This window comes from Sipha flava, unplaced genomic scaffold (assembly GCF_003268045.1).
Source record: "Sipha flava isolate LNK unplaced genomic scaffold, YSA_version1 23_pilon_pilon, whole genome shotgun sequence".
In the NCBI taxonomy this organism is placed as follows: Eukaryota; Metazoa; Arthropoda; class Insecta; order Hemiptera; family Aphididae; genus Sipha; species Sipha flava.
In genome coordinates, this window is record NW_020272884.1 from 99,483 (window position 1) to 113,380 (window position 13,898).

The 13,898-nt window shown below is 30.7% G+C and overlaps 1 protein-coding gene across 2 annotated transcripts in view; it reads right to left on the bottom strand.

The window, feature by feature from the left end:
- The window catches only part of LOC112684061 (putative uncharacterized protein DDB_G0282133), a 28,146-nt gene that overhangs the window by 9,316 nt on the left and 4,932 nt on the right, over positions 1-13,898 (bottom strand). The window contains exon 2 of one of the 2 annotated variants that reach the window (XM_025555361.1): positions 111-912. In XM_025555361.1, coding sequence (XP_025411146.1) covers positions 111-912 — 802 coding nt within the window. Of the gene's footprint in view, positions 1-104; positions 913-13,898 lie in introns of both variants that reach the window. The other variant, XM_025555360.1, reaches the window with a different exon arrangement.

Genomic DNA, 13,898 nt, shown 5'->3' on the forward strand with positions numbered 1-13,898 from the left:
TGGTTTAAATTGGTTTGAAAAGGGATTATTTTGAGAATATTGTGAATAAGGTTCATATTTTAATTGTGACGGAAGTGATAATTTTGGTGGTTGTAGTGATTGTGGTGTATTTTGTATCTCAGGTTTTTCTTTTTCTGTAAACGGTTTTGATGAAGAAGAAATTGGAAGGGACGGTGATTTAAATTGGTCTGAAGAGGGATTATCTTGCGGATATTGTGAATAAGGTTCATATTTCACCTCGGAAGTTTTAAATTGCGATGGATGAGATAATTTTGATAGTTGTGGTTGCTGTTGATTTGCTTTTAAAGAAAATTGATTCTGATATTCATTTGATAAAGAAGAAATAGTCATCGAGACCGACTGCGGTATTTCTTTCTCATTTTTTGGTGGTGTACTAAATTGATATGACTGAGGTTTAACATGTTGTGTCTGTGATTCTGTTGGTTGCTTTTTAGTTAATGGAAATGTCGATTGACTTTTCTGATAATTTGGTTGGTTGTAATTTGTGTTTATATAGTTGTGATTTGGGTATTGTGTATTTGTTGATTGATATTGTACACTGTTTAAATTTGACTGTGACGGCTGTTGTTTTTTCAAATGGTCTTTCATTACCAAATTCTTTTCATCTATCTGAAAAGGGTTTTGCAAATTTTGTTGTTCTTGAAAATTGTATGATTGTGGCTCTTTTGGAGTTGTTAATTGCTGTCCATAATTAATTTTTTGATGATGATTAGGATCTATTATGTTTGGTTGTAATCCTTGAGAATTAGAGCTATATGCATTATATTTATTTGTCGTTCCTAGATTTACTGGTTGTTGGTCTGTCCATGAGTTCAACATTCCATTATTTACTGGTGTACCATAAAGTACTGGATTTATGGGATTCGTTGTCGAACAATTGATAGCAAAAAGCTAAAATCAAATACGTAAGTTATACTATGTTAATTTGTTATTATTTGTAATTTTTTTTTTTTTTTTTTTAATACTCAATAATTTGAATGTTTCGGGTGAAAAAAATAATTTGAATGTTTCACTGGTTCAATGTGTGATCTACTAATAAATGACTATATACGATAAAGTATTGTAGGTAGAATGTGTAATCTTCCGATAAAAGATACCTATATTTCACGCTACAGTGCTATACCTATATAATTATCGATATATATGATTTTTACTACTGTATTGTATTTTTAAAATATCATTTTGACATTCAGTTACCATTTAGCGTTTATTTGTATCATTTTATTTGTTGGTGAATTTTTTTAATTTTTTTTTTCACGCGTGATGTTTTGATTTAATGTTATGTATGTTTTGGACCTTAAATTAATACAGAAATATAATTATCGATGAAGTAAAATGCGTTGAATATTTAAAAAGTAAAAACCTTTTAAGTAACAATTGTTTGGTTTATAGCAAAAAAGAATATTCATGACACCGAATGTGGTAGACAATTACGTGAAACAACAAAAATTCATTTTTTACTTACATAGACCTCAATAGTAAATTTCATAGTAATTTAGCTCCATCAAAAATAATAGCACTTTTCTGGTACTTAGTATATATGATACCAGTACATTATGCAGTTTTATGGATAGGTAGAAGTAAATCCACTGTAATTTATTGGTAAAATTGATGCCATAACGCGGTTGTTGATCAGTTTTCAAAAAGACTAAAAATGGGAGGTCCTGGTTACATTGTACAGATAGATGAATCCTTCGTTCAAGGGAAACGAAAATTTTATCGCGGTCGCTTATAACATGGTGATTGCGGCCCACATAAAGCAAGGGCGTATTTGAGTTGAGACCATGGGAGGAGCGAAACTAATTTTTCTTCAATACAAATTTAAAAATAATTTACAGTTCATTACCTATAGCTCATGTTCCTGTTATAATGATAGACCAATTTATATTTTTAATTATTTATATATTACATTTTTTAAATAAATAAATGTATTATATTCAAAAAAAAAATACGAGCCAGGGGGGGGGGGGGCAGTGGCGCTGAACCTATATGTTAGGTGTAGCGGTTGCCACACCTAATTTAGAGGGTGGGTACCCACTAGCATTAGTAGGTTTTAAGTATAAAATAACTTACAATTTTATAATTAAGATAAGAAGGAGCAGTGAACATAATATTACAAATAACGCGAACGGTCTATTCATAGTGTCGTAGCATGCACACTGCACCGTATCACAGTGTGATTGCGTTAGGAGAAGCAGAAAACTATATTTTAATTACGATAAATTACCAATTTTATACTTAATTTATTTATAAATCTACAACAGCGGCTACAGCTGCTAGTTCACAGTTTTTTACGCAGCAGATACAGAGTGAAAACATAATATAAACGAACACGATAGTATTATTATAATTAAACTATTGGTGTTATCCTAGATTATATATTTTTGTAATACAAGAATAATATAAATTTATATAAATTTAGATTTCTTTGATTTATTCGAACAAAACAAGAAATACATGGCAATGTGAAATCGACTATTATCATTGATTACAAATAGTAATAATAGTATAATAAATGCTATTATATATTATTAATTATTAATTTAGTATGAAAGTAGTTGAAAATAATTTATAGATTTATGGGTAATTACACTGATAACTGATAAGTTATTCAATTATTGATCACACGACGCATACTCACATAGGGTTCACTAGAGCAAATATTATTAAGTATGTACTAAATATAACAAGACGTTAAAAACATGGCGTTTGCCCTGAAATCTGTGAAATTACCGTTTTATATTATATTTATAATAAATTGTTTTTTTTTTTTTATTGACAAATGGTGTTTTAATATTTGTATTTATATTTTATTTGTTCTAAAATTTGTATGAAAATTTAAAATGTCTAGTTTGATTTGTTTATGTGACATATTGTATAGGCGCAACTAGAGCTCAAATATTTGGGATGCTGAAATTACATAGCTCACACTAACCCGTGGGGGGCTACGCCAACACTCCAAGTACCTTATCTCAATTTAATCATTAAATGTATCATAACAACACACATACACTAATATTTTAATTTATAAATATTAACAAGCATAAATTGTAACATACCTATTTACAGTCTTGTAAAGTATTTGAGTATATGTATTTAAATAATTTTGTAGTATTTAAAATCATTTTAAAATACTTTTTGATTTGAAAATTTGGGAAGTATTTTAAATACTGTTTTGGACGTATTTGTATTTGAAAATCAAATACTTTTATACAAATACTATTGAAAATTCAGTCATCTGTCATCACATTTTTTTTTTTTTTAATTATTATACTATTTTATCTTTTATCTTCTTCTGTATATATAAAACAGTAAGCTGATTGACTGCTATCAACGCACAGCTCAAATCATTCGACGGATCTGGCTGAAATTTGGCATACAGATAGCTATTATGATGTAGACGTGCGCTAAGAAAGGATTTTTCGAAATTTTGAATTTAAAGGGTTGAAATCGGTTTAATATTTTTTGACCAAGTCGATAACTGTGCTATTGAAAATGAATTATATTAAATAAAACTATTAAAAAATTATTAAAAAACAATTAAAAACTATTTAAAAACTATTAATTTTATTTTTGGTAGTAAATGAGACGGGTATTGCATAAATATTAAACAAAAAGATCCCGCAACAGGTGCCAAAACAAATAAGAATGTTAGTTCAAAAAATTATTATGCATATCGGTTGATGATTAGACGCGATCAGGACTAAGTTATTTTACGATGCATAAGCTTTGTCAACAATTCATGGTCGAAATATATATAAAGATAGATAGCGAACGATTTCGATACTTCGACTTCGATTCAATCAAAAAAAGCTGCGTGCAAAAGATTCTCAAAACAATTGTTAAATATTGGAGATGGGAAAGTTACTACAGATGAAACGGGATGTATAAAATTACCGAACGATTTCTGCACAATCATTTATTCACAAGATGCTTTCATTGACCAGATATGTCCCAGTGTACACAGACAATACTCAAACCATGAGTGGCTGACAGAAAGAGCAATTTTAGTAGCAAAAAATGTGGAGGTCAACGAATTGAATCTCAAGATACAAAATTTGTTACCAGAAAACTTGGTGTCATACAAATCTAGATACAGTTTGCGATGCTACTGAAGTTGTAAATTATCCAACAGAGTTTTTAAACTCATTGGATTTACTAAGCATGCCACCGCATAATTTACAATTGATCATTACTAGGGAACGGATTTTAATTTAGTATAAAATTAAAAATATTAAAATATATATTTGTTTATTACTTAATAAATATTTATTTATAAATGTATAATATTTAGATATTTAAATTGAAAATAACATAGAATTATTAAATAATTAATTAAAAAATATAAAAAAATTAAAAATCTATTCTGAATCATCATAGTCTTCATGTGGGAAACAGTTAGAAACAACATATAGCTTGAAATTTTCAAATGTAAAGTGGCGGCGGTTCGGTCTTAACATTGCTTTGTAACGGCTGAATGACCTCTCCACATCAACGGATGTGACAGGTGCATATTTCATACACATTATTTCTTTTGGAGTGTATTCAATTTCTGAATAATTGTTATTTGGAGTTTTGTTTAATAGTATGTCTCTTATTGACATTACAGTATTAAAACCTGTGTTTTTTTTCCAATACATTTTTTAATTTTGAATTGGTCAAAACTCCAATTTCTCCAGGAACCCGTTCTAATTGCTTTATGGCATTATCAACTATTTCTAAGCTCTCCATTAGTGGCATTTTAGAAGTTTCTAATTTTAAAATAGTATCAACCAAAAATCTAAAATTAGTCGAAATAAATGCTAAATTGTTTTGCAAATTTTTACTGTCTATGAGCTCAACAGTTTTTTTTATTGCCATTGCAGCTTCGGGATCTAAATTTAAGACTACGTTTCTAATCTTTTCAAAGTTATTTGAATAATATAATACATCTGATAACCACGTACCCCATCGAGTTATAATAGGCTCGGGAGATAGAATTAAATCCTGGTACAAATCTTTAAATGTTTGTATACGACTTGGCGCTTTTAAAAATATTTTTTTACGTTGGAAATCAACGAATCAACTTCTGAAAATTGAAATCTAATTGTTTCAGCTATACGATGAAAACCATGTACTAGACAAGTTAAATGTATTATTCTTGGATAAAATGTGTCCAACACTTTTCCCACCTTACACATATACGGCGCGGCGTCCGTTAAAAGTAAAAGTACATTATTGTGTATTGAACCATTCGGCCACAAAACACCCATTGCATTATTAAATAATTGACATATAGTTTTGTGGTTGCATTTATCTAATTCTTCACAGCACAATAAAAATGGTTTAGATGGTTCAGTGCTCAATTTTCCTACAGTAACATTTGCGATATATCGACCGTCGGCGTCTGTTGTTTCATCTACTCCAACCCAAATAGGGCCATCTCCAATGATATTTTGAATTTTCGAAATAGTTTCTTCATACACACCACTAACATAATTTTTTCTAAGTGTACTCTCGTCGGAAATTTTATGACCAGTATATTTTTCCATAAAATTTTTAAATGCAACATTTTTCAATTTAAAAAGAGGAATGTCTGAACGTATTAGTGCACGATACAAATCATCATTAAAAACTGACTTACTATTGGTAGATGCGGATGATGTAGATATACAATTTTGTTGAAATATAAGCTTTCTGTCTTTATTGCCTCTATGTTTACTGGTATTGATGTGCTGAATAACTTGACCACGTTGGTCGATAGATACTGATTTATCACAAGACTGACAGTATAAAACTTATCCATCACTCCTACAAGTTTCATTCGGAAATTCTTCCAAATAAATACTAACTTTTGACCTTTTTGTGCGAGCTACTTTGGGCATATTTAAATAGTTAACAATATTATATTATATAAACTACACACACGGACTCAATACAAAAATAACGCTCATACGAATACTGATCGAAAAGTGAACGCATATATTCATATACTGAAATTACTACCTACTACTTAGATAACTAGATAAGATATCGAATCGTCGTTTGATGTCAAAGGTGTACAGTACGAAACCTAATCGTATCGCAAAATACTAAAATAAAAATGGAAATTCTTCAATAATACAGAATACGTATATTTATTTGTAAAATAATTAAAAAATACACGGAAATTCTACAATATTACATAGTTTATGTATTTATTTGTAAAAAAATTTGATTATTCTAAAATATTTAAAAATATTTAATTATTCTAAAATATTTAAAAATATTTAAAATAAAATTAGCATCAGATTACTTGAAATTAAATGAAACGTATACATATATCGAAAACTTTCCGATGCTATTATTACATAAAAATATTTATTTAAATTAAAATCCGTTCCCTAATCATTACAATTTACCATCGATAAAATATCTCCTTCAGAGTCATTTAAAGTTGTAATACATGCAAATAAAAAACCACCAGAAGAACATAGAGGTAGGTATAATGCACCAACGACAAATGAAGTTGCTTTAGTGTTAGTAGATCAGCAGTTTGATCGAAGAGACATCATCCTCGAAAACCGAAGTAACTCACTTCACCGTATCAGTGAGATACATCGAGCATACGACGCACTGCAGTATCCTTTAATGTTTTGTTGGGGGGGATAATGGGTATGCAATCAATATACCACAACGCGATCCAAAAACCAAGTTACCGCTTAAAAAAACTGTCTCTGCATCAAGTTTTTACTCATATAGAATAATGGTCAGAGAAGGGGAAGACAACTATTTAGTTTATTATCGTTCTCTTTTCAGTCAATATTTAGTAGATGAATACGCCAAAATTGAAACTGAAAGACTAAATTACATCAAAAACAACCAAGCCAAATTACGTGCAGATAGTTATATTCATTTAAAAGATGCGATTGGACGATAAGACATAGAAGCTAATCAGATAGGCCAAATGGTTATACTCCCGTCAACTTTTACTGTTGGGCCAAGGTACATGCACGAAAGAACACAAGATGCTATGACCTACGTTAGACATTACGGTCGTCCTGACCTTTTTATTACTTTTACATGTAATCCTTGCTGGGACGAGATAAAAGAGCTCTTACTTCCCGGTCAAAGATCATATGATCGACATGATATAATTGCAAGAGTGTTTCGGTTAAAAGTCAAAAAGACCATGAACTTATTGACAAAAGGTAAAATATTCGGAGAAGTGAGATGCTATATGTATTCAACAGAATACCAAACTGTAGAGAGGTTCAGGTAGTTGTAAGCTATAACTTATCGAATAGGTTATTATAATAATCATTATCTTAAAAACTAAATTAATATATATAAAATATTATTTCAAAAATCTTAATTAATTTAAATTTCAATAGATTTAACAAAATTTAATCTTGGCAGGTTAAATACATTTATATACTTAAACCCGGCAACGACGGGTAATTCAGCTAGTATTTTATAATTTTCACTCATTAATGTTGAGAACTCCTATAGCTGAAACTCTTCATTCGACTCCCATATTGAAGAAAGTTCTTATCAAGTATAATACTCCACTGCCGTCTAGTGCTCCAGTTGAACGAATATAGGGGAGCTATTTTATCAAAAAAAAGAGGAAAAATGAATGATGAACACTTTGAAAAAACTATGTTACTAAAGTGCAACAAAAATTTTTGAGAATGATTTGTTTTAAATGCTCTGTATATCCTCTTCAACAATTATTTTATTACTTTATATTAAAGAATTGCTATAGTAATTATAAAACAAGTTTTATTTATTTTCATTTTTCAGTATAATATAATTAAGAAGATGGTACAAAAACTTTTAATAATATTTGAATGTTACATGATAGTATTTTAAAATTAGTTATTATAAAATTAATTTGGCTTACCGACTAGTAGAATAGAAAGATAAAAAAAGTATTTGAAAACTAATTAAATACGTGATAAGTTTTTGTATTTGTTCTTAAACACTTATTGTTGAAAGTATTTGAAATGTATTTTAAATACATTCTTAATGGATGTATTTGTATCTGTATTTAAATACAATTTAAAAGTATTTTTTCAACACTGCCTATTTATTTCATTATATTATTTTATTTAGGTTATACTGCACTAGGAAATATACAAATTAAAAAAATATTATACAATATACAACATATAATATTTATACTGGTATTATCTTACGATAACTAGTGGAATATTTTTCAAGTAATTCTGACGATGTAATTAATTAATAGTCATGAACAATTCATCTTTCTGATAAAATCATTAAATAAAAATAACTATATGAAATAAAAAAAAAACACTATTTTTTCACACAATTTTTCAATTATTAATTTTTTAACTGGGGGTGCTAAATTTGAGCCTGGGGTGCTATAGCACCTCCAAGCATCCCCCTAGTTGCGTCTATGCATATTGAACGATATAAATTGGAACCGTTTTATAACTTAATGTAAAATTGTATATATATATATACGAATTCAGGCAATGTTTTATCATATTATTTTTCACAAAAACGAGAAAACAAATCTTTAGTTGATGACATTAAAATGAAAAAGTTAAGTAGGTACCTAGTTACTAAGTTATTATTTATTATATACACATCTATGAACTATAGGTACTAGAGACTGGAGTATACTCTATCTACCTACCTACCTATCTTGGTATTTAATTTAAAATATATAAATCTAAATTGTTTATGATATTTTTAGCAAAAAAAAAAAAGAAAATGACAAATATGATTAAAGCCATGGAACATTTAACCGTACCCATATTTTTACACCAATACAAAAATATGGTAAAACTAAATTTTTTTTCTTTATAAGTAGACATAAAAATAAAATTTGATAACAATTGCTATTTATCAATATTATGAGATTCTAACTATCAAAAATAAAATAGCCAATTTAACTTAAAATATGTTTAATTTAAATAAATATTTTAGAAAAAGTTATTGAAAATATGACAAATGCCAAGATAATTGGAGTAGAATTTTTGAGATTTGAATTTGGAAACCAAATTTTTAATTCCATACTATTTTTTAGTGTCAGAATTTGGAAATTATCCCTAAATAATTAACTCAATTCAAAGATAAGTACTGAAATAATTGAATATTTATTTAAATGTGGAACAATGCAGCCATTCTCTCATGAAATACCCACAGAGTGTTTTCCCAAACATTTTCAAGGTAGATCATTTCATTATAGTTGGTTGTGGAAAAAACCACTCAGTAGAGAGTCAGTTCGCCGAGAGTGGATGTCCTAGATTAATAACTGTGTTAATTATGCATTATTTGGTAAAAATAGGAAATGTGAATAGATATGCAATGGGTTTTCAGATTGGAAAAATGGACCTGTCAAAATTTGTAAAAACGAAGTTACGGAAAATCATAATTTTGCCTCGATTAAAGCAATTTATAAAGAAGCAGCTTTTCTTTTTATTTGATCAATGAAATAAAATTAAATGAAAAATCTAGTAATGAATAAAGATGTTATCAACAATTTAATAGACATTACATTATATTTAGGTAGACTTAGTTTACCATTTAGAGGCCATAGAGAAGGTTGGAAAGATAAAATCCGTGGAAACTTTAAAGATTTAACAATTTTATTAGCAAAATATTCATCGCCATTAGCATCGCATTTAATTGAAGTTCAGTTGAAGAGAAAACACACATACAATTTTATCTCATGGCATCGGCAAATCAAATTAATTCAAGCTATTACCACTCACAAACGTAATTCAATTAAAGATGAGCTTATTAATGCCAAATATTTTGCCGTGTTTTTAGATACTACATTTGATATTTCCCGAAAGGAGCAGTTATTAATAGTGTTTCGGTACATAAATAAAAACACTAGTGAAGTCCCTGAAAGACTAATAGCTGTCCGAGAAACTTTATCAACTACTGACAAACATTTGTTTACAATGATTAATGTGACGAAATGGATATAGATTGGAAAAAGTATCTAATTGACCAATCATACGATGATGCGGCTTCAATGAGAGGTGCCTATAATGGATTGCAGGCTATAATGAAAGAACATAACCTTTCTGCTACTTATGTCTGGTGTTGGGCACACAAATTTAGTTTATTTATAGTAGATGCAGCAAGTAACTTCCCCCAGGCTAAATATTCGGTAATTTAGAAATACTATATGATTTCATAGGCAGCAGTAAAAAACGAGTAGGGTTATTTTCACAATACAAAAAGAAAGATATCCTGGTAAGCCATTACGTAGGTTAAAAAGAGTTGAAACTAACCACGTAGACATCTCATGCTGCTGCTCTTCATACAGTTTTTGAGATATACGATTTCTTAATTGACACATTAGACGAATTACAAAATGGTGTTGATCGTATTTCAAGTGTTAAGGCTGGAAGTTTAATTAATTATTTATTATTAGAATCATTTATATTAACTAGTTTTATATTTAAACAGATATTTGAGCTAACTAATCCTTTAAGTATATTTTTACAAGGCGTACAAATTTATTTATTGGTTGCTACTGAATATATACAATGTGTACCTATTTGAAAATATTCAAATTTTCAGAGATGACAATCAGTTTAAAAAATTAATCGAAGATAAAAATCAGTTTGTATTATCTAGAAGTAACGAATTATCTTTCACACCATTAGTAGCAAATAGAAGAAGAAAAAATAAAATAAAATGCCGGGTAAAATTATGTCTGATGAATCTATCAGCTGCCCACTTACAAATTTTAGAATTAACACATATTTCACAATCATTGACATTGTGTGTACTAAAATAAGAGAAAGATTTAATGACCAGTCAACACCACTATATAAAGATTTATCACTTTTTCAAGTATAGACAATTTGTTAAGACTGAGAATTTGAGACGTGAATACAGTTTGTAAATTCATATTTAATGTTTGCAAAGTTAATAAAATTACCAGTGAAGTTACATAAGCCAATACCATGTGATGATGATACCAGTGATGACGTCAAAGAAAAGAACTCAGAAAATCATATTGTCAACAACTTCTGGAACAATAAATATACTATACATGGTATGTTAACAAAATGGGCTAAAAGAAGTGTTTGCAGCTATTTATACAGCGTTAATCGTTGGAATAACTTTCCAGTATCAAGTTCGTCTTCAGAACGAGCCTTCTCAAAATTAAAATGAATTGAAACTAAATTAAGAAGTACAATGACAGAAGGACGATTGGATTCTCTGATGTTAATTTCACGTGAAAATGATATTGACATTGACTCTGACTTATTTATTAATATTTTTACATCATTAAGTTATGGCGTAGGGAAAGTGGCGCTCCCATCGCCCAGTGTACCCTCAGTACACTTCAGTAGCCGTACCCTGACCTTAAGTGGTTGGGGTAATCTGGTCCTCCAGGTTGGGGGTTGAGCACAGGGCTAACAACCCAGCCTCGTAAAAATGTTTTGTTCAGGATCCTAAGAACAAGCCTCGGACTAGATTTAATGGAAAAAGACATGGAAACGGAAACACGGAACTTACTTTTGGAACTTGGAACGTACGAACTCTTTACAAACCCGGTGCTGCACAAAGTATGATTAAGGAAGTAGAGAAATATGGTCTAGGAATAGTAGCTCTGCAGGAAATAAGATGGAAGGAAGCAGGAAGTATAGACATGGGCAATATGACAATCCTTTTCGGGGGTGTGATGAAAGAGGACAATATGGAGTTGGTTTTGCGGTACGTAAGAACATAGTACCAACGATAAAAGATTTTAGAATAATTAACCCAAGACTGGCGTTGCTAAAAATAGAGACTAAATGGTTCGATATCGTATTCATTAACGTACATGCACCCACGGAGGACAAATCACAATAAGAAAAAGAAGATTTTTATACTAAGATAGAACAACTACTAGAAGGGATTAGTAATAGCAAAATAAAAATTGTACTAGGAGACATGAACGCCAAAATAGGGAAAGAGAGATCATATAGACCAACTATTGGTACCCACAGTTTACACGACATGACTAATGACAATGGCACAAAACTTGTGGCCATAGGGAAAGGTCTTAAAATCAAGAGTACAATGTTCCCGCATAAGAACATACATAAAGGGACGTGGGTGTCACCTGATGGTAGGCACGTAAACCAAATAGATCATATATTAATAAATGAGAGATTTGCCAATAACATAACGGATGTAAGAACATACAGAGGAGCTGACTGCGACTCAGACCATTTCCTAGTGGCTAGTATCCTTAGGGTTAAGCTAAAAACAATGAGTAGGAATATGAAATCGGAAATTGTCAGGTATGATGTAGAGAAACTCAGGGATAGTAGGAAAGCTAGAGAATTTCAAGAGAACATACAGAAAATGGCGCGAGAATTAAACTCAAACCCCGAAACAGTAGATGAGCAATGGAAAATAATTAAACATACCCTTGGAAATGTGTCGGAGAAAGTTTTAGGGAAAGCCCATAGAACGAAGAAACCCTGGTTTAATGCTATCTGCCAAGAAGCCCTGGAAAGAAGGAAAATAGCAAGAGAAAGATGGCTAAATGATACTAACAATCAGGAGGAAGAAAGAATCTTTAGAGTTAAAAGGAAAGAAGTACATAACATTTTGAGGTGTGAAAAGAGAAAGTATGTACAAAATTTAATGAGGGAGGCAGAACAGGATTATAGGTCACACAATACACGGCAGCTATATCACAAGGTAAATAGTTTTAAAGGCGGATATAGAAGACAAGAAAAATTTCTGAAAAAGGACGATGGAAGCCTAGTGACGAATCAGGAAAAAATAATGGAGAAATGGGCAGAGTACTTCGAAAAGCTACTCAATTGTGAAGCACCAGTTGATAAATTTATATATGGACACAACGAACCCAATGATGATCCCTGCCCACCGCCATCAAAGGAAGAAATCGAACAACAGATCAAAAGGCTCAAAAATCACAAGTCACCCGGGGAAGATGACTTTCAAGGGGAAATTTTAAAGCATGCGGACAGCTCCATGATAGAAAGTATATACTTGTTGATAAAAGAAGTGTGGGAGACGGAAATTTTACCGACAGACTGGGGAGTAGCATACATATGCCCAATACACAAAAAAGGCGACAAGCAAGTCTGTAGTAACTATAGAGGAATAGCGTTGCTAGATACAACATATAAGGTATTATCATATTGCATCCTGGATAGAATCAAACCTTTGGCCGAACAAGTGGTAGGGGACTATCAATGTGGATTCAGGCAAAATAGGTCAACGACAGATTAGATATTTATAATCAGGCAGTTATTCCAGAAAAGCTGGGAATATAATAAGGAACTCCATGTTATCTTCGTTGATTTTCAAAAGGCGTATGACAGTATAGATAGAACTAGCATAACCGAAATTTTGAAACATTTTCATTTCCCAAGGAAAATAGTACAATTAGTGGAAGCTAGTATAAGACAAACTAAAGTCAAAGTCAAAGTAGGAAACGCGACATCGAGGATGGTGGAGGTAAGAACCGGACTTAGACAGGGGGATACCTTGTCGCCAGTACTCTTTAATTTAGTATTAGAGAAGGTGGCCCGAAAAATAAATATTGGAAGAGATGAAGGAATAAGAATGGATAGAACTTGCTTCAGTCTGCTCGCCTATGCAGACGATATAGTCTTGCTAGGAGAAGACGAACAAAAAGTGGTAGGTTTATGCGGTAGGTTAATAGAATCGGCAAAGAAGGTAGGGCTACATCTCAACATAGAGAAAACGCAGTACATGAAAGTTAGTAGGGAACTAGATAACCTTCAGGAAACCGAAACCATAACAGTTGGTCAGTACGAGTTCAAAAGAGTAGAAGATTTTAAATACCTGGGCACGATTGTAACGCAGAAGAATGAATGTCAAATTTAAATTCAACAAAGAATAAAAATGGGAAATAAATGCTTCTATGCACT